Source organism: Kockiozyma suomiensis (genome assembly GCF_038497685.1).
Source record: "Kockiozyma suomiensis strain NRRL Y-17356 unplaced genomic scaffold V2V93scaffold_1, whole genome shotgun sequence".
Taxonomy (NCBI): Eukaryota; Fungi; Ascomycota; class Lipomycetes; order Lipomycetales; family Lipomycetaceae; genus Kockiozyma; species Kockiozyma suomiensis.
The window spans coordinates 209,548-229,794 of NW_027117664.1; the positions used below are offsets into that span (position 1 = coordinate 209,548).

The window sequence follows — 20,247 nt, forward strand, 5'->3', positions numbered from 1 at the left end:
CAAATTATGATGGCAGCAGTTTGCTTTTGGATTTATTGATGTTATAGTATCTGTACTATTGCGTAGCCGTATCTACTGTGATATACAATGGAAAGAAAGCAAATCAGGTGGGTATCGTGCTTGCAGATCAGTAGTTTTAGGTAGTATCTCTTTCCGTTATATGAATTCTGTATTTTCACAAAGTAATTCACATAAAAACAAGCCATATAAAAATATTCTTATCGTTGATATCGTAGAACACATTTCAATAGTAACAAAGAACAAAGGCAGACAAGAGCACGAAGCCTTGAGCAAGAAGGATTCGCGATGACGCATCACCGTTATACTTTTTGAGCTAAATATCTCAAAGACAATCCAGATCATTTCCCTCTTCCGCTTTCTCATTCAGACTTCTCCTTATCTTCCTCCTATCCAGAAAAATATGCGCAAACTGCGGTATTTACAGCCTTTGCTTCTGCTCTGGCTCCTATTCCTCGCTCTGTTCTTCGCTTCGACAGTCGCAGCAATCCAGCGTCCAGCCTCCGCCGACAAGCCTCTTCGCACCGGCTCCCGTCCGTTGCGCCGTCTTTCGCAATTGAATCGTCCCCCTCAAAATTCTTTACCTCACTTAGAGGCCGACCAAGCCAACCAAGACGATGCGAATAATAAGCATATCTTCATCCCAATCGAATCAACATACTACTCGCACTCCCGACGTGGTCTTCCTGCCCCACTATCAACGTACCCTCTTAACTTTGCTGCCAATGACTTCAGCACAGTAGAAGACCACAGACCGTTTGCCAAGCCCTCGAACGAGCGATTCTCGTTTGGGTACTTGGCAAATGTCGAGATGGGTACACCCGGTCAGCCATTATCGTTACTTCTCGACTTCAAATCTGACAAGACCTGGATCCACAGCTCGCACAACCGTGACTGTACTAAGCGCATCACAGGATTCTGCAGATCATCTGGTACCTATGTTAGAGTTGCCTCCAACACCTCGCGACCTGGACTCTTGAGATCAACTCTTATATTAGACGATGCGTCGTATGTGCGGGTCCTCGTCGTCGCTGATACCTTATCCTTTGCAGATCACATCAAATTGGATGATTTTGTCTTTGGCATGGCGGAGGAAGGTACTTCAGAGTATGGAAGACTCGGTCTACTTAAGCCCCATGCTACTGGTCCCTCGGCAAGGTCAAGCGCACTCTCTAACTTCGTGGTCGAGAGAGGATTCTCGCACTTGTCTGCGTTTTCAATGTACGTCAATAATCACGAGCGGTCTACTGGTGGCTTGCTTTTTGGCGCAGTTGATAAGAGTAAGTTCCAGGGCAATTTGCAGTCTACTGTGATAGTTCCCAGGATCAGACATCTTACTGATCGATATATGGTAAACATTGAAGGTATTAGTATCCACAGGCCTCAAGGCTCGACGCGAACCGCTTTTGCTGGTCCGAAAAAACTACTAGTCCGCCTTGAGCCTGGAAGTGCATGGTCTTCGCTACCTTTTGTCGTCGCAAAGACAATCACCAGCACTGTCACGGGCGCTATGTGGAATTACCGATACGATCCTCGATTGGCAACGTTTTACGTGCCATGCGAGTCTAGATCGCGAGAAAAATACGAGGATATAATTGTCGAGGTTGAGTTCTGGCATGGTGTGAAGATTCCCGTTCGGGCGTCGCAGTTGGTGTCGTTGGTGGGTGTGTATGCTAATGGACGGCCTATGTGCGCAATGGCCTTTACCGCCGTCAGACCGTCAAGGTGTAAGTATTCTCTACATGTCTGTTATACTGAGTTGTCTCTGACAGTTGAAAGTAGTTAATGATGAAAATGAAGAGTATTTCTTTGGAGATTCTATTCTGCGCAACGCATACGTCGTTTATGGTATATTTATTCTTTGTTTCGAACAGATCTCTGCTTTTGATATACTAACTGAGAATTTATAGACATGACGAACAAGCGAATCTCGATAGCCCGCATATCCGAGTCAAATAGCACGTCCTCAAATATCAACACCGAGGATCTTTTCGTAATGGGAGAACGTGGTATCGAACAGGTAATTGCGGGCAAACCTGAGACGCCTTACCTTCCGATCCAACTATCGAGCGACACACGAAAGGCAGCGACAGATTTTAGCGTTAGGAACGTCGTAAATAATTTTCATGCGGGGGATAAGACGAAGGTTGAAGTTATATCGTGGGCGTTTATTGGCATTGGTATTGGTTTGGTTGTGTGTACAAGATTTAGGATTTGTTTATCTCGCTGATTTTCCACCAGTTTGTATTTTTTCTACCGGTCATTTAATATTCACATTTTTAGTAGCGTATCGAAGGTGTTTGTGGTTTGCGATTTAATAAATCATTTATGAAATATATATATATATATATATGTTCGAACACCTATTTACAATATCTATAAACAAAACGGTACACAATATCCCATTCCCGACACAAAAGCACTCAATTATATATACACTATACAAAAAGATGATCCAATTGTAATAGATTCAATAGAATGAGACCCCATGAAAACTCCAAAATAAGCAAAATAAAAAGATGCAAAGTCATAGCCTTGTTTTGTCCTCTAGCAAAAAAAAATCCAAAAATAAAAAAAAAAATGGAAATAAAAATGATATGTTAATCACAAAAGGAGCATACTCGCGACGGCAGTAATACCCACTGAGATCCACGATGCAGACGTAATTTTCATACCGCCAGAACTCGACGATGATGAAGAAGAAGACGACGAGTCGGAAGACGATGATGAACCAGTCCCTTGACCCGAGACACCAGTAGAGTTGATTGCGATGATATTAGACTTTGCGGTGTCGTATACGGCCTGCGCTATACTGACTTGCTTGTTATCGAGATCGTAGACAAAGTATCCGGCGCGTAGGAAGGCGTCGCCGAGTATGTAGGTCTCTGAGGTGATATCAGCGGAAGAGGACGAAGAGGTGTCATCAGAGTATGCCTGAATGCCGAGAGCGCAGAGAGTCGAACCCTCAGAGTTATATTCGAGTGGGACGACGAGCTCGGTGAGCGGCACGGAAAGATTGGCGCCACCATCATTGAAAGAAAGAACGACTGAGTCGGAAGAGTCTTGGTATGAACAGTCGAGAATGTAAAGGCCATAATCATCATCGTACTCGCCCGAGCCAATAGCGTCAACGATAGAAGCCGTGGTCCTTGCTGGTAAGACAGCGTAAGTGGTTCCTGAGTCTAAGACTACGTTAATATCCTCGTCAATGAGGGCAGTGGTTTTGCCGGCAGAGGTGTTGTACGTCATTCCGGTGACGGAAACGAGGAACTGAGCGTAGATTGATTCATAAGTAGGTTTCAAATCAATAGTCTGCAGTTTACCGGTAAATTTCGCCGTGTCGATGCCGCCGAAGAGGATGCTGCCAGAGTCTGAGTTTAGGCTATTGAGCCAGAGCGAGTAAGCCTTGGACTGGATAATGCCCTCAGAGACGAGCAAATCAGGGACATTAGAGTACAACTTGTCGGAAGCCTCATTGACAGCAAAACCAATACCAAAAACACCTAGGGACGAAGTTGAGTTCTCTGCAAGTCCAAATGTGACGTTCGGGACTTGAGCATTGCCTAGAGTAAGAGTGTCTTTCATATATACACCATTTGCATAGGACTGATCGGCGTATGAAATGGAAAAGTTTTCATTCGAGGTCAACGACTTAGCCGTAGAAGAATCGTCTTCGTCATAAGTTCCGGTCGTAGTGCAATAGTTCTCGACAGTCGCACATTGCTTATTGTCGGAGGACTGCACCCAGAGGTCCGACGAACCGGTGTCGAGGAGCACGGTGAGGTTTTGCGCAGGGGTGCCCAGCGAGATGGACGCGAGATATGCGCCCTTGTCGACTGAGTTCGCAAGCTCGACCGCAACTGTATCGCGACGTCGCAGAGCCTTCCGCTGTTGGACTTGCTTTCGCAAACGCTCAGCAGGGGATCCGCGGGCCCGAAGCGGCAAATGCAGCACCGCCGGGGCGGTGACCGAATCACGGGTCTCGAGAGGGAGAGCGGCAGCGGAGGATACCGCGAGAAGAAGAGCAGCAGCAAATTCTAGTTTCATTTGAAAAGAAAAAGCAGCAACAGCACCAAATGATGAGCGAACGGAAGAGAAGGATTGATAGATTTATTACGATGAGGAGGCAGAGCAAGAAAGGAGGAGGAAGGGGTCTTAAATATGAAGGCTGGCCTCGGCAAACACCTCTGTTAGCCACGTGCGGCTGAGACTTATGGCGGTGGCGTCTGCTGCGGCCTGGCATCGCCACCAGAACTCAGCCTCCTACTCAGCCTTTAGGGGCTGGGCTACAAGAGGCTGAAAGCGCGAAAATAGGAACAGAGAATTTGGATTAAAATATATTTATATACAAGTAGATAGATGGACTAATTAATGGTCCAGGGCTATAGCGAGAACACCTACTTTCTCTCGGCGAATCTGCGTTTCAGCGTCAGCAACGTCAGTCAAAGCGGGAAAACTACCTCAAACTCGGCTTACGCGTCCACACGCGTTTCGTCCTGCTCGCTTCTCCCGTCACGCGTGTAGACACCACCATATAAATAGAACTTGGCATTTGTAAGATGGAGTGTAGTAACTTACTTGCTGAATACGAAGACGTTGGTGTCGAGAAATCGGTTAATGCAGTTGGCCTGTAATTTTTAGTCAGTTGTGTTTCTCCTCTCTCTTTCTCTTTTGTGACTTTTCAGATAGAACAGAAATCACAGGCAAAGAGCTATCAATATAAAAATATATAAAAAGCAAAAGTGAGCAGCATACCGCGCCTAAATAGACATATTTTTTGTTAGTAGTCTGGATAACGTAGTGAGCATGTAATAATACGGGTATTGTAAACTACCACACAGTACCAGTACAGCTAATAATAAAGCAGAAATACATACAAGTTGCCTCTGTATTATCAATGGTATCGCTTCTAAAATTCTTGACGCACGTCTTAAAGCACATGTCTGTGAACTCCTGCGAAGCTATCATGCGCACATGCAGTCAGTCTCTCGTTCGCTATCATAAATTAAAAATCACAAGACTTACTAGAATTCATATTTGCACGAGCTTGCTCTTCTTTCATAAACTTGGCTACTTCAGCCCGATCACCTTCGTTCAACGCACTCAAAACAGACTCCATCGCATTTGCTTCCGACATGACTATTGCCTATAATGATTTCTCTATAATCAGAACCTTTCGTTCACGTATATAGATATATACCGTCTATATAATAGAATCCAATTGAAATTATACCAACCTTGCTTATAAATTAATCAAATTGTTCCTTTAAGCAATATGCAAAGATGCGCACTTTTCGACTATTAAGTTGTCAGCTCAAATTTTACTACTCGCTTCGATAAGTTCAAAGGTCACGTGTATGCGTTTAGGACATCACATAATATACGTGCCTAAGCTGATTACCACATACAGAAATCTGATTAGAACTAATCCTTATTCTATAATATCAGGTTAATACATTGATCATCGCAGTTCATTGAGTTACTACTTCACAGTTCATCAAAGCTCCATTACATAGCCCAGCTATACTATAAGTCTGAGTTATATAAAATGTCGCCCGTCATTTCTGCGTCACATTGAGCAATTATTACACCCTATTCTGTTCCTAGTCTTTAAATATAGCAATATGACGTTATCTATTCCACTCCTAAAACACTTTTTCTTTATCTCAGCTAATATTCAATATTAATTTGAACATATTCGTCATCGCATCTCCCTCTCCTTCGTCGTCAAGATAGTGACAAAAAAAGAAGAGTGAAGCATAAATAAATAGCAAATTGCCGGCAACCCTGGTAAACTCCGCACCTGATAATCATCACAAAAGCAACGCCTCACGATCATCTGTATTATAAAACACACAAATAGAGGTACATATAACACTTAACTCTAATAATTGATATAAACAAAGCAAGCGCAATAAAAGCGATGCACAGACTTCGACAACAAATATTATCTGCCGATATTTATCTTGCAGTCGGCATACTGTCTCATACCGCGCAAGAATACGCTATAAGTAACAGTATTATTATACTTTGTATAACTAGCAATCAACTGTTAGTAAATAACACATATTTTGTTTTATTAACATAGTGAGAAAAAAAAAGGACAACTCACTAAATTTCAGACAGACGGACATGCCATGGTGGAAATCCGTCGAGATCAAGTTTAGGTCCAAAGATGATAACAAGATCAGGCTCTGAAACAATCCAATCTAATCGCAATCCAATCATTAGCATGCTCTTAAAACCTACGAAAAAGAATCATAAACAAAGACAGAGGACGCACCAACAACGTCTTTACCAATGCGGTCTACAGTGACCTCGCTAGGATCCATCTCTCCCCTAATCGCTTTGTTAGCATAGTCCTGCGTCAGCTCAACCAGGAACTGACGTCCATCTTTTTCGCAGATGAACGAGATCTCAAGCTCGGGTTCGCCTTGCAAGGGACCTGGGTACGCAGTTCTAAAGCGAGGTGTCGAGAGCCGCACAGTAGGCAGCTTTTGCGATCCGTAGTAGGAGACAAGGGTGCGCTGGATGACAGAGTATGTTGCCTCATGGGCATCAAGAAGCTGTCCAGTGCGCTCATAGACAGACAGATGCTTGACTCCAGCGCCGATGCACCAGGATGCAATGTCTGCGACTTGTTCCATTAGACCCAGCAGGCCGCCACCTTCTTCGGACTCCTTGTACGAAAGCACAACGGCTACGTCGCGCGGGATCTTGGACAGGGCTTGGATATCTTGGGCAATTAGCTGCGGCGTACGGTGATGGTGATAGAGAAATGCAAGGAGGTTGTTTTTGAGGACGTGGTACTGCCGAGAGACGAGGATGGCTACTGCCACGAGGATGTGCAAGCCAATGAGGATGACGTGGAAGAAATGGAAGACAACTAGCTGGAGCAGGGAAGTAGGCGCAACAGCAGGCTTTGTTCCAAGCGGCACAAGGGAGTACACGAAGATATCTTTGAGACGGCCGATGAGGCTGCGCTGTCTGAGCTGCATGGCTGATGAATGGTTGCGGATGTCGATTTCGTGTTGGATCTGGGGCGAGCGCGCCTGGATGGAGAGTGGAGGCGGGGTTGAGGACTGGGAGGGCAAAGGAGAAAGAGGAGGAGAGAGAGGAAGAGAAGGAGAAGGAGGAGGTGACATTATGAAGAGAGCTCGGCCACGGAGTGGTTTGTGGGATGCTGCTGGAAGAGGAGACTTTGAGCGTGGTAGCTAGTCTTGATACGAACCCTAATTTTACTCTTTCTGGACCGCTCTGCTCTATCTACTTTGTAAATAACTACTCGTCTACTGATATTTGTTTATTTAGCGACTACCATACACAGCAAACTAAATAGGCATTCTTCGCTCTTTCCGCCATCTGGTGGATGTAACTTGGCTCTAAAAGAAAAGGTAGCCAAACATGATCCAGAGCCGCTGCATCAACCCTGTAGTACGAATTTTCACATCAACGCGGGTCGTCCATACACTTAAGAACGCTTTTCTTGATAAATCAGCATTGACTGGTCGTCAAGCACTCCGGTGCTCCGGTGCTCCGTCTAATCATAAGCCCCCGAGCCAATCTGGCTCGCAAATGCTGTGCTCACACTTCGCGCGTCGTCGTCAATCCCACTATACACCGATCCCAGCCCGCCATACAGCGACCCAGTATCTTGCTCCACATACTGCTTCAGCCTATCGCTCTGTCCAAGCCCAATGGATTTACCCGCCGCAGTATTGTTGGTACCGCCAATCGGACCAAACTTGTTGGACCCAGCATTAAACGCCTCGTTGCCACGACTTCCATTCGCGCCGTTGGACATTGCGCCGGTCGATGGCGGCATGCCGGGCCAGTGGTTCACCGCATTAAACCCATTGGCAAAAATCGATTGGTAGTTATTTCCCGACTGCATCCCATTCAAAGACGCAACGTCATCTGGAATATACCCCAGCACACTGCCAGTATCGTAATCCATAGCAGACCGCTGGCCGCGACCACCATACCGCGATCCACCAGGCTGACGCTGTTGCGACAAGTATGACGATGACGACGAAGATCCTGGCACACCACGATACATCGACGACATGCGTGGATTCGCAAACTGAATCATGCTCTGCTGTAAGTTACTCAGTGGACCTTCGACAAGCGTAGCCTTCTCCTTATAGTGCGTCAGCAAATGATGCCACATTGGTTGTTTAGAAAGTACTTTCGGATTGCCAATCACAACAAGTCCATACTTTGCTCTCGTCAACGCCACATTCAAACGACGCGGATCGCTGAGAAATCCGATTCCCTGGTGCTCGTTCGAGCGTACACAAGACAAAATAATATAATCCTTCTCTCGTCCCTGAAATGCATCAACAGAAGCAACTTCGACTTCCTTGTACAGCTCTTTTCGCAATGATCCATTGGTCTGCATAGATGAGACAATGTATGAGCGCTGTCCTTCATACGGTGTTACAATACCAATTTGCTCGGGCTTGATACCAGCCTTGAAAAATCTTGTCACAATTTTCTCCACATTCGATGCTTCTGTCCGATTGAGGTAGCTTGTACCACTCGCTGAAATCTCTTCTTGTCCTAGATTGGACCAGAACATCATTGGTGTGTCACTTATAGGCCATGGAAAATCGACGTCTTTGCGCAGACGTTCGTGCGTAGTAACACCATTCTGAAGACATCCTTCGTAGTACATGTTACTGGGAAATTCACTCAAGCACGGATGCATACGATATTGAATGTTGAGTCTAATCGGCGCCAGGCCCAGCAGCACTAACCGCTCAAACAATGATTGGTGTAGTCCGGCTCTGGCAGCCTTTTTGTTCATAATCACCGGACCCAACTGCTTGTGATCACCCACCAAGACTGCCTGCTTGCAGCCCATCACTAACGGAATCATACACTCGGGCTCCGCAGCCTGCGTGCTCTCGTCAATCAACACAGTTCTGAACTTGAGCTTGGCAAGCCTGCGATCGCCAGCTCCAACACAAGTACAGCAAACAACATCTGCGGCAGCAAGAATCTCTCGCTCTGCAAGCTTAGTCAATTTCTTAAATTTCTTCTCATCCTGGCTCGACAGCTCGCCGAGCTCCTGCTTGAGCTGTGTCAATTTTTGAAGCTCGATATTAGTGTCATTCAACCTGACTTGCTCATGCAGCGCCAAAAATGAGACTGAGCTCTCAAGATCCTCTCGACTCTTCGCTGTCAAACGCACGACCTTGAGTCCTGTACGATGAATCTTCTCCGTCAATTGATCAACGGCGACATTCGAAGGAGCACACACGAGAACTTGTCCAGAGTTCATCTTTGCAAGATGGTACACAATTGTAGCTGACGTCACTGTCTTTCCTGTTCCCGGAGGGCCTTGAATTAGTGAAATATGCTGCTGCAACACGGCTTTAACCGCCTCGACCTGTGAGACATTAAGGTCCGGCAAGTTCGGTGCGGCAAACTGCTTCGGCATCGCAGTTTTCAGAATTACGGGCGCAACTTCATGGCCAAGCAACTTGTGATAAATGTATCCGGAAACAGACATCTCATTAATGGCAAATGTCTTGAGCGCAAGCTGCATGCGATCATACGACGTAGCTTTCCAGACATATTTAACACTGAAATTAGTACTCATCTCGCTCGGGATCGACTTATCGTTTCGTTTTAATTCAAGTGTGACTTCATCAGAGACGCTGTTGGCCACTTTAATAACGTATCCAACACCTTCCCATTTTGGTCTCACGTCGCCGTTATAGCGCAGCCGCATCTCGTCACCAACTGCAAGTTTCACATCTCCCGAGTCAACATTTGGTAAGACGAACGATGCAAGATGCTTACTATTCAAACCGATATCCCAGCGTACATTTAAATGGTCTTGAATTTGCGCCTCTTTTAATGAGCGATCGTAGTCGGCCTCAATCTTGACTAACGGCCCAAAGCAGCGCTGGTATTCGTAAGCATCTTCATAACGCAGCAGAACTGGAACCGGATCTTCATCTGGACCTGTTTTATCAAGATCATTGATAGTGGCTTTCGCGTCACTTTTCCATAGCTCTTCTAATTTCGCAATCTGCGCCATTGTCGGCTGTCTAGCTTTCAGCATCTCAGCTTCAGTCGGTACCGCAATAAGCCAGCTTAAGAAGGAGCGGTCTTCAATCAGTGGTTGCCATTGGCTTGTATCCCACGTCATGTCCTTGCTTGATGACGCCGACGCGCAAGGTTGGCGACAGAGAATAACTACGATCGTGTCCGACTTTGCAGGGATAAATCCAAGAAGAAAAACATTCTTACATCCGCAGTTGTAGCACTCGAGAGTTGTAGCACCAAGGTCCGAGTCTGCATGCAGCTTTACTTCCTGTTGTTGCTCATGTGTCAGACTTTGATAGTTACAAATCAGATCCAAATACATACCTTGTGACGAGCGCGGACAAGATGGTTCACAATATGAGAACTGGAGGTATTTCCACGAGAATTGCAAAACCATTTACGGCATTGAGAGCACTGAACGACACTTGGAGGCGAGTGAATTCCGCAGTAGCTATAATATAAATATCATGAATTAGCCTACGCTAATTGAATGCCACTATCTCGTACTCTCGCGAGAAAATAAACTTACGCGCAGGCGTGTTCCGGTAACTTTTCCTCCTCCTCTTCCTCTTCTTCTTCCTCCTCGTCATCTTCTCCAGATCGACGGACATGTCCAGGCCCATTGACAGGCACTGAAGCTAAACTAAGTGTACCGTCGATAGTCGACTGGTCATCGTCGTACTCGTCTTCAAACCCGCCGCCAACCAAAGATTCCTCATCTCTTCTTCTGCGTCTTCTGGCGGCAGGCACATCACCAGAGACACGACCATTGCCGCGATATGGTGCAACTTCTGAGATAACTGACACACTGTCTGCTGTGGATAGAGCGTCAAATTGTTGGCCCAAGTGCGTGAACGCGTCCATTTCACACTCTTTCCGTTGCTTGCTTTCTTAATGGTATTGATAACAGCCTTAAGTATTATAACCAACTGAATACCATGGACAAAACGCACAAGCCGGAATGGTTAACTCCGGGATACAAGACCACAGCTGAGGATGAGGTTAGATCAAACAGTGTCCGATCGCCAACAATTTCTCTGGATCGCTGTAAATGTAAATATGCTTTTGCATTTAATGCCGTAAATATTAATTTATCTTTGAGCATCTCATCTCCAAACCTTAAAAATTTTATAAAAGTTTAATGCGGATTTTGGGAGAAATCTGCGAAACAGAAATATATTTCTTCGGCTCAAAGCAAAGTTGCACACTACGCAGAATAGAATAGTAAATATGGTATGCAAGCTATCCGTTGCAATAATTTTATGATACTATATTACTCCTACTAACAGTTATCAGATTCGACGGCAAGCACGCGAGCGAAGGGAGTACCTTTACAAGAAATCTCTTGCGCTGAAAGAAGCAAATATTGTAGTCAAACGACAGCAACTTCGAGCTGCTCTTGCGTCAGGGAAACCTCTTCCGAAAGAAATTGCAGAGGACGATGAATTACGAAAAGACTTTAAGTTTGATGAGAGTATGAAGGAGGACATTGATGATGAGTATAGCGCCTTGAGTGGAATTCAGGATCCGCAGGTTGTCGTGACGACAAGTAGAGATCCCAGTACAAGACTTTCGCAGTTTGCAAAGGTAATCATATGGCGTTTTTTAGTGCAAATTATCTACCGACTTGATAGATGCTAACTTTGGCAATAAAAACAGGAAATCAGGTTGATGTTTCCAACATCGGTTCGTCTAAATCGTGGTAACTCAGTGCTACCATCCCTGGTGAAGCTGTGTCAAAACTCTGCTACTACAGACTTGGTTCTTCTACACGAACACCGCGGTGTTCCAACAGCTCTCACAGTTACACATTTCCCTCACGGGCCGACCGCCTCGTTCTCGCTGCACAACGTTGTCTTGCGCCACGATCTCGAGAACGCCGGTACCGTGTCTGAAAGTTTTCCCCATTTAGTTTTTGATAATTTTACTTCTGCCCTAGGGCAGCGTGTAGTGCAAATTCTCAAGCATATGTTTCCTCCCGGCGCAAAGAAAGACAGCTCTAGAGTGATTACTTTTGCTAATCGCGGAGATTTCATTTCTGTTAGGCATCATGTGTATGTGCGAACAAAGGACGGAGTCGAGTTGGCTGAGGTTGGTCCGCGATTTGAAATGCGATTGTATGAGTTACGACTGGGCACGATTGATAATAAGGACGCTGATGTGGAGTGGCGGTATAGAGGCTTTGTGCGGACCGCGAACAAGAAGGACTATTTGTAGTTTATCAATAGGCTATGTTATCTGTTACTAATTGTAATCATTATCATGACAAGTAAGATATTGACAGAATGATAAAAACATAAAAATTGTATGCTTAATTAAATTAGGAACATATTAGTAAAAAACGTAATATAATTACTCATCAATGACGACAATGTACGTCAAATTGAATTTAGGCGAGAGATGACATTGTGTTCAAAAACTCCAAAACTATCCTACGCGATTCGCGGGCAAATCGTCTCCGGATCAGCAATGGACGATACAAAGCTCTCAATCGCGGGAATACACGCTCCTGGGTCTCCGTCAATCATGAGACGGCTGAGTCGCGGTGCAATGGAGAAGTTTCAGGGACGACGTAAGTCTTCGATACCGGACACAGGACCAGTAACTAGACGATCATCATCTTCGTCTTCACAGCCTACTAAGGAGGATGACGGTCCTCCTGAGGTTCCCGATAGTCTTTTAAAAGGGGTGCCGCTTTTGCGAATCACGAGACGCAAAAGAATACAGTATTCTTTTCTGCTTGATGCGCACTCTGGAACGCTAGCGTGGGACTCAAAGACTAAAAAAGGCATGATTGCGATCGACTCGATCAAAGAGATCCGAGTTGCGGACGACGCTCGTAATTATCGAGAGGAATTTAAAATATCTGCTGAGCATGAAAACTTGTGGATCACTATTTTATATACGACCGATAAGAAGCTGAAAGGTCTTCATCTCATTGCATTATCAAAGGACTCTTTCGATCAGTTTGTGCGCACACTACGTCGCCTGCTCAAATACCGACAAGACATGATGAGTAGTCTTTCAATTCCAGGCGAGCAATTTGTTAACGTTCATTGGCCGGCATTCATAACTAAAGAGGAAGGTGAAGAGCGGTTATCATTTGAGGGTGTAGAGAAATTAGCCCGTCGACTACATGTCAATTGCTCAAAAACCTATCTTCGCCAAAAGTTTACAGAAGCTGATGTTGATTGCTCCGGATTTCTTGATTTTAACGAATTTCGCAAATTTGTGAAAATGCTTAAACATCGAGCAGAAATTGTACAGATCTTCAAACGCGTTCGCGAGCTAACTGCTCCCACCGCCGATGATCTCGCTGTCGAAGATGATTCCTTAAGTCTGGAGATGTTTAAAGGCTTTCTCAGGACTGTACAAAAACAACCGGCTGATGACTCACTTGCTCTCAAGATCTATTTCAAGTTTCTTGACGAATTTCAGCGGTTTACCGTTGACTCTTTTTCAGATTACTTGCTATCATCATATAACGTTGTACACAGACAGTTTTCGGGTGAATTAACGCGACCATTAAATGAATACTATATCTCGTCGTCTCATAACACATATCTTCTTGGAAGACAAGTGGTTGGTGAATCTTCAATCGAAGCATACATCCGAGTGCTACAGCGTGGTTGTCGCTGTATAGAGCTGGACTGTTGGGATAGCGATAATGGCCCGGTGATTTCACACGGGCGGACACTTACATCGGAGATTTTATTTTCAGACGTGATTTCTGCTATTCACAAATATGGTTTCATCTCGTCGCCGTATCCTTTAATTCTCTCACTGGAAATTCACTGCAGCGTCGAAAATCAAGTAAAAATGACAGAGATGATGAAAGCGACATTTGGCGACAAGCTAATTACGGCACCTTTGAAGCCGAATTCAATCAGTCTTCCAAGCCCGGAGGAACTTAAGCATAAAATTATGATCAAGGTTAAGGCCAGCGACGAAGAGAATGCAGACAGCCTTCAAAACGAGGCATTCGGGTCGACGAACGGTACAAGCGAAAGCACAGAAACCAGTTTGAGTGAAGATAACAGCGACAGTAGCGGCAGTGGTATTATACTTAGAAGAAATAGCAAGAAGAAAAAGGGCAGTGGAAACAAGATTGCCCGAGGCCTCGGTGAACTGGGCGTATACGTGCGCGGTATGAAATATCGTAATTTTGCACTTCCAGAGTCGAGGACTCTCAATCATTGCTTTTCATTTGGTGAACGATCTTTTAATTCACTTTGCAAGGACGAAGAAAGTCTTGCGCAGCTTGAGCGACATAATCGACGTTATCTGATGCGCGTATACCCGTCTGGTCTGCGCCTTACGAGTTCAAATTATGAGCCAACTTTGTGCTGGAAAAGGGGTGTACAGATGGTTGCTTTAAATTGGCAGACGTATGATATCGGCTTACAGATGAATGATGCTATGTTTTCATTTAGCGACAGAGCCGGATATGTGTTGAAGCCATCCACGTTACGCACAATCCAAGGTCAGCATGACGCTTCTACGAAGCTATATCGGACTCGTTTTTCTATTGAGATCATTTCCGCACAACAGCTTCCGCGTCCAAAAGATTTAAAGCCAGATGAATCTTTCGACCCATCGGTGGAAGTCGAGGTGTTTTCGGTTAATTCGCCAGTTCAGCGCATGCGGACCAGAATCATTCGAAACAATGGATTTAATCCGATCTGGAACGAGAAAATTAGTTTTGAGTTGCAAGGCTCACTAATCGAGCTTGCATTTCTAAGATTTCAAGTTTATTCGACGGACGGAACTGTTTTTGGAGTATTTTGTGGTAGACTGGTCAGTCTGGAGCAAGGTATATTGTCTCTTTCTAATCTCCAGAAATTAGTAGCTTTGGACGTTAACATTTGATCTAGGATACCGGCATGTGCCTCTTTTTGATGTACAAGGCGAACAATTTCTGTTTTCTACGCTTTTTGTCCGGATTTCGATACGAGAAGTATAAAAATGAACAGCATGTAATGTTGGGGGCGTTCAAGTATGTTTTAAGTACACTTGGTAATAATATTGATATCAGTTGATGTAAAAATAAACAACACTCACAGAATCCTTCTATATTGCGCTCAAGAGAAATAATTCTCTAGTATCAACCATTTGCGTGCATACAAATATTGAGGGGAATTATTTGAGTCACAGACGTCACACGTCACAAGTCACAATATTCTAATGAGCTTTCCTACTTGATAACCTGCGCACCCAAAACGGTTCAGCAGCTGCAACACGCAGAAACAAGACGGGATGAGAAATACGATCGAAATATAGGATTGCGACGAGTATACGTACAACCTGACACGTCTGCTTTGCTTTAAAAAAATGGACAACGCCGCCGCTCCGCGAGCTCATCGCGGATACTTCGCGACACCGCTTAATATTCACGTATTCTTTTGCGGAGCCATCTCCTTTGTTTTTACATTCGTCCTTGTGCGAGTTCTTGGTCATGTTCTACAGTTAATTCTTCAACTACCTACTTCGTCGTCAACGACTTCGGACGCAGTTCAGGTAGCGGCGGTGCAGACTCAATATCCCTCCACGTCTCACATCACCTTAATTGACAAGTTTGTGCTCGTTTTTGAAGAAGAATTCGGTTCGTCTTCTTCTATGGAAATCACTAATGCGTCTCTTTTCCGGTTTTGCGGAGTATTATTATATACTCTTTATGCAGTCGTTATTGCCTTTGCGCTTTCATTCTCAGCCTTATTTCACTCATTTTCATTCATCTTCTTTGTCTGGCGTAAGTGGATTGGCATTGGAAAGGGTCTTTATGGTGTCTGGAATAGTGACAGTGGCATGACCGGTGTGTGGTAGATATAAAGTCGTCTGCGGTTTCTCAGACCTTCATTTCTTCACAATGAGTGTTGTTTGGTTTTTCTTGGGTTCCGGTGTTTTTGCTTATTTATGTATAATGTAATAGATAGATGCTACTTTTTCCTTATTGTATCAAAATTGAAATTATAAACATGGATTATCGTACATCTAGTATATATCCCCGTCCTCATCTTCATGCATCGCAATTCCGTTCCCATTTTCTTCTCTTCCAATCCCACGTCTCCACTGCTCGTCATCGTCATCCACCATAAGATCATCATCAGCCCCCAGCATTGCCGCAGGTACCTGTGTAGCTGTTGAGGTAGGATTGACGTACCATGAATATTTAACCTCCGCACCTAGTCCTGCAGACTCTGGATTCGAATAGAAAAATTGCTCGGCGGCAGGTCTTGTCCTGAACGCCGCAATCTTCGCCCCATTGATGGACGGGTGCGACTCGATTGACACATAATCCTCACCAAAGGTCGTTATTAAATGGGTGATTAATGCGTCGAGCACCTGATTATCCATCGCAGCTATAACTACCTTCTTGGGTCGTAAATCCAAAGATGCCCTCTCACGCGTCATTACAAAAGTACCACGTCCGCGACCCCGACCTCTGGGCGCTCCTCGACCTCTATAGCCACCCCGTCCGCCACGCCAACTGCCATAAGACTCAGGTGCAGATGTGTCAACGCCGAGTGATTCTGCCTCGCGCTTTAATTGTTCCAATTTAGCCTTGAGCATCGCGGTCTGATTACTCTCCTCTGTCTGAGCACCCATGGCAGCTTCTGACGAGTCTGGCTCGACACTAGCGCTTGCCGATCTAATTTTAGCTAGCAAAGCTTCACGTTCCATTTCCTGCTTTTTCAATAATTCTTCACTCTGCTTCTTAATCATTGCCACCTTTTCATCATGCTCTCGCTTTTTATTCATTCGCTCCTCGTACTCCCGTTGCTTCTCTGCCTGTCGCTGCTTTATTTCTTCAATGTTGATAGGAGCAGCCTGCGGTGACGCCGAGCGGTTTCGGGGAGCCCGAGACGTCCTGTCGTTTCCTCGTCCTCGGCGTCTTGTCTCTACTTCTGAGCGTTGCCAATGCACTTTGACAAATCTGTTATCAAAAAATGGCGCCGGCGAATTCCATGCGCGATGAGCAGAATCGTGATCGCCGAATGTGATGACTGCGAGCTTATGGTCGGTATCAATATCGAGATCTTCAATCGGGCCAAATGGTTCAAAGACTGAGCGCAGAGACTGCTCATTGAAATGCTCTGGCGGCACATTCTCTACAATAAGTGAGCGGTTATTTGAATCCAAAGACGACCCGAGCACAAAATCGAGATGGTCTGGCCGTTTCTGTCTCTGAAATCTGCCACCGCGACTAGATCCATTTCCTCCCCCACGACCTCCGCGTTGCCCTCCTGTTTTGAAAAACTCAGCGGATTGCGCTGGCAAATTTTTATTCTCAACAATAATACGCTCAGTTCCATGTTCGTAAGGACAGAGATCACCCTTCATGCAATACCCTTGCTCGTCATACGCCCGACATCGACCTCTGCGTTTTGGAGTTTGTCTCTGTTGGAATTTCTGCGGCGCAGACCATTGCTGATACCCGCCTGACGGCTGCGATGGTGTGAATGAAGGGGCGTTAGGACGTAGTTGGGATTGTGAGAAGGCAGATGGTGCAGTTGGAATAGATGGAACTTGAGGTGTCGACGTAGAAACATCCATTGCCGAATCAACATTTGCTGCACGTAAATATTCTTTCGTCTGTAAATTGGCAAGGCCGTTAACTATTTGCATCAGACAGTACAGGTTAAACTCAATACAAAATACCTTTAAGGCTGTAAATACGTCGGAAACAAACTGAGCAGTATTATCCAACAAAAAGTCCTGTAACTGATCAAGGCACATTTGCCGTACAACATTTTCAGGTTGATCATGTCGCAACAGTGCCATCACATAATCTGATAAAATTTCTGAATCGGCATCAGATATATTTTCCAGCTTGTTAACTAGCCATTCTCGTAGCTGCGGAACATCTGGTTCTTCAAACATGATTGAAATCGTATGTACACTTTTGACGTTTGCGATTCTTGATTTGTCACGATTTCACCCGATGTAGTTAGAAAACCTATTTTAATAAAACGAATTTAAATATCAAACTGTTATAAACGAAACCAAATCAGCCGAGAAAGGCAAAATAAAAAAATGCAGCAGAGAATCTTCAAGGAAGCAAGTGAGTTGGGTGAATAATGTTTGGAAAACCTGTTGATATTTATTTTGGTGCCGCTCTCACGGGCCTATTACTACTATATCAATCGTATTCTACATCAACTATCTATGAAATACCTTTGACACTATGATTGAGATGCAACTGTTCTATAAAAAAAGCTACCAAAATAACAAAAAGATAGATTAGCTATTAGTTGCAATCAAAGTGCTCCAGAAAACTCCAGCCAAAAATAAAAAATTAGAAAAAGGCAAGCCCATACACCAATCGCAACGAGCAAGTACAAAAAGAGCGCAGCACTACCGTCTTCTATTCGTCCTCATATCGCTAGGATCATTCCAAGTACGTCCAGAGCGGGCGGTAGGACTTGACAAAAACATCAAGCTCTCAATAGCGTCCACCTCACTCTTTTGGCGCGACGCCTCGTCGGCATTGCTACTACTACTATCGCTTCCCCGCCGTCCATTGTTTTCTTCTAGTTCGAGCTCCTCGGCCGCTGCAGCTGCAGCTGCAGTGATTGCGGCCGCTGCATCAGCCGTTTGCTTAGGTGTCATCGGAGGAATGAGAGTAGTTCCACTCTGCGAGCGCTCATGAGAAGCTCGTGCTGGTCGGATTCGACGAGGGGTAGGACTCGTGCTATTTCGCGAGATCCCGGGAGGAACTTTATTGCTGAATGTCCCCAGCACAGGGAGACCATCTGGTCTGACTGGAACCCCAGCAGGCGACTTCGCAGTACGTTGTTGCATTTGCGGAGAGAGAGATTGAGGAGGACGAGAACGGGAGAGCGGTGCAGAATGCTGAGATTGTGACTGGGGAGAATAGGAGTCAAGGCGGGCACCCATGGGCGGAACAGGTGGTACATAGTAACGCCCCTGAGGTGGAAGAGGTGGTGGCAACCGGGTATTTTTCAGATGAGAGGAGTAATACGGCATTTGCTGCTCGCGGGCGTGGGCTGCGTCGGAGTCACGGAGAAAGTCCGGCTCGTTGTATTTAGCTAGACGGGTTTGATTCTCGTATTTTCGCAGCTGCTCTTCATAAATTTGTTGTTCGTATTGCTGCTGTTGTTCATAATATCGCTGTTGCTGCTCATAATCCGCAAATTGCGGAGGCGCAAGGCGCGTTTGCTGATAGGAGAAGGCGAGCTGCGGTTGATCATACGGCTGGTGAGAGGAATATGGCGGAGATATAGACTGATGCTCAATAAAGGCCTGTTGTGGTTGTAGCTGCGGTGATTTCCCTGGCGCTGCCCAGAATGATTCGTATGTGGAACCATTTGCCGCTGGAGGCGCAGAATTTGTACGCTTATGATCAGAATGATCAATAACAAAAGATAGTTTCCCTCGAACGCCTTGTTCAGTTCCTGCATGAGCTGGAATACTCATTCTCCTAGAACGGGGTTGGTTGATTGCGGTCTGTTCCAGTTGTTCGAGTGATTGATCAGTCCAGCCGTGCTGTACTTTAAGCATCGCGTAGGAAAGACGCGTGCGCAGATTCGCAGAAATCTATAAATTGTCTCTTAGTACGATAAACTACAACCAAATAACCATAATCAGAATAAAAAAGCTCACTTGCTGGATACGGTCGGTGGTTTCCTTTTCTGGGCTCTTGAGTGTGCCAGAGACGGTCCGTTTCGTTCTTGATGGCGAAAAGCCCTTCTCTTTCGACAGCGGAGACGTTTCAGATTCAGCTGTACTGGGCGGTAATGCAGCAGGAGACGGAAGCAGTTTGCTCGGAGACTCGTCTTCAGGCTCTTTCTGGTCGGTAGGGGGGGTATGTTCCTCGGAGTCGCTGTCGTGGCGAGGTATGGGCACTGGACGCGTGTTGTCGAGCGGAACGAATGGCGGCAGCAGGCCAGCGCCATCGGCTGGCGTTTTCTGGCTGTTTTCTTCAAGCGCTGCAGCCATCTGATTCTTTTCGATGTCTGCACAGGACAATACCGAGAGCATACAGTGGGCAAAGGGCGCAGAGATGAGAGTAAGAGGGTCGATTTGAGAGACGTGGCTGACTGTAAACAGCTAAAAGCGAGCAACAAACATGCTCTTGTTTTGGGAACGTCAGCACCTGTTTCCTTATCCGGCAGTCGGAGCAAAAGAGGTGTATTCTGACTGGTTTAC

At 45.5% G+C, this 20,247-nt stretch overlaps 10 protein-coding genes across 10 annotated transcripts; 4 read left to right on the forward strand and 6 right to left on the reverse strand.

Annotated features, from left to right (window-relative positions):
* Positions 1–389: 389 nt before the first annotated feature.
* V2V93DRAFT_361982 (aspartic peptidase domain-containing protein) lies at positions 390–2,356 on the forward strand. Its single transcript, XM_066908236.1, has 3 exons — positions 390–1,745; positions 1,801–1,866; positions 1,929–2,356. The coding sequence occupies exons 1-3, from the start codon at positions 422–424 to the stop codon at positions 2,246–2,248; spliced, it is 1,710 nt and encodes a 569-aa protein (XP_066768334.1). The 5' UTR covers positions 390–421; the 3' UTR covers positions 2,249–2,356.
* Positions 2,252–4,165, reverse strand: V2V93DRAFT_361984 (aspartic peptidase domain-containing protein). The gene has a single exon (XM_066908237.1). The coding sequence runs from the start codon at positions 4,063–4,065 to the stop codon at positions 2,623–2,625; it is 1,443 nt and encodes a 480-aa protein (XP_066768335.1). The 5' UTR covers positions 4,066–4,165; the 3' UTR covers positions 2,252–2,622.
* Positions 4,166–4,331: 166 nt separating this feature from the next.
* Positions 4,332–5,393, reverse strand: V2V93DRAFT_361985 (Tim10/DDP family zinc finger-domain-containing protein). Its single transcript, XM_066908238.1, has 4 exons — positions 5,044–5,393; positions 4,896–4,979; positions 4,774–4,778; positions 4,332–4,646 (listed from the first exon to the last, which is right to left on the reverse strand). Exons 1-4 carry the CDS (start codon positions 5,153–5,155, stop codon positions 4,593–4,595), a joined length of 255 nt encoding a protein of 84 aa, XP_066768336.1. The 5' UTR covers positions 5,156–5,393; the 3' UTR covers positions 4,332–4,592.
* Positions 5,394–5,965: 572 nt separating this feature from the next.
* Positions 5,966–7,016, reverse strand: V2V93DRAFT_319081 (Decaprenyl diphosphate synthase-like protein; the record flags this gene model as incomplete). The annotated part of the gene is made up of 3 exons (XM_066907264.1): positions 5,966–6,056; positions 6,131–6,227; positions 6,302–7,016. The coding sequence occupies 3 exons, from the start codon at positions 7,014–7,016 to the stop codon at positions 5,966–5,968; spliced, it is 903 nt and encodes a 300-aa protein (XP_066768337.1).
* Positions 7,017–7,302: 286 nt separating this feature from the next.
* V2V93DRAFT_398616 (RNA helicase-domain-containing protein) lies at positions 7,303–11,068 on the reverse strand. Its single transcript, XM_066912553.1, has 3 exons — positions 10,607–11,068; positions 10,402–10,528; positions 7,303–10,345 (listed from the first exon to the last, which is right to left on the reverse strand). The coding sequence occupies exons 1-3, from the start codon at positions 10,939–10,941 to the stop codon at positions 7,559–7,561; spliced, it is 3,249 nt and encodes a 1,082-aa protein (XP_066768338.1). The 5' UTR covers positions 10,942–11,068; the 3' UTR covers positions 7,303–7,558.
* Positions 11,069–11,219: 151 nt separating this feature from the next.
* V2V93DRAFT_330183 (anticodon-binding protein) lies at positions 11,220–12,389 on the forward strand. Its single transcript, XM_066907644.1, has 3 exons — positions 11,220–11,310; positions 11,374–11,664; positions 11,737–12,389. The coding sequence occupies exons 1-3, from the start codon at positions 11,308–11,310 to the stop codon at positions 12,292–12,294; spliced, it is 852 nt and encodes a 283-aa protein (XP_066768339.1). The 5' UTR covers positions 11,220–11,307; the 3' UTR covers positions 12,295–12,389.
* Positions 12,390–12,439: 50 nt separating this feature from the next.
* V2V93DRAFT_356038 (PLC-like phosphodiesterase) lies at positions 12,440–14,946 on the forward strand (the record flags this gene model as incomplete). The annotated part of the gene is made up of 3 exons (XM_066907995.1): positions 12,440–12,450; positions 12,471–12,649; positions 12,674–14,946. The coding sequence occupies 3 exons, from the start codon at positions 12,440–12,442 to the stop codon at positions 14,944–14,946; spliced, it is 2,463 nt and encodes an 820-aa protein (XP_066768340.1).
* Positions 14,947–15,177: 231 nt separating this feature from the next.
* On the forward strand, positions 15,178–15,984 carry V2V93DRAFT_5067 (uncharacterized protein). Its single transcript, XM_066912714.1, has one exon. It carries the CDS (start codon positions 15,409–15,411, stop codon positions 15,898–15,900), a length of 492 nt encoding a protein of 163 aa, XP_066768341.1. The 5' UTR covers positions 15,178–15,408; the 3' UTR covers positions 15,901–15,984.
* A 28-nt stretch (positions 15,985–16,012) lies between these two features.
* V2V93DRAFT_383387 (uncharacterized protein) lies at positions 16,013–18,125 on the reverse strand. Its single transcript, XM_066912195.1, has 2 exons — positions 17,737–18,125; positions 16,013–17,670 (listed from the first exon to the last, which is right to left on the reverse strand). Exons 1-2 carry the CDS (start codon positions 17,956–17,958, stop codon positions 16,069–16,071), a joined length of 1,824 nt encoding a protein of 607 aa, XP_066768342.1. The 5' UTR covers positions 17,959–18,125; the 3' UTR covers positions 16,013–16,068.
* A 125-nt stretch (positions 18,126–18,250) lies between these two features.
* V2V93DRAFT_361997 (uncharacterized protein) lies at positions 18,251–19,474 on the reverse strand. Its single transcript, XM_066908239.1, has one exon. The coding sequence runs from the start codon at positions 19,063–19,065 to the stop codon at positions 18,433–18,435; it is 633 nt and encodes a 210-aa protein (XP_066768343.1). The 5' UTR covers positions 19,066–19,474; the 3' UTR covers positions 18,251–18,432.
* Between the last annotated feature and the right edge of the window lie 773 nt (positions 19,475–20,247).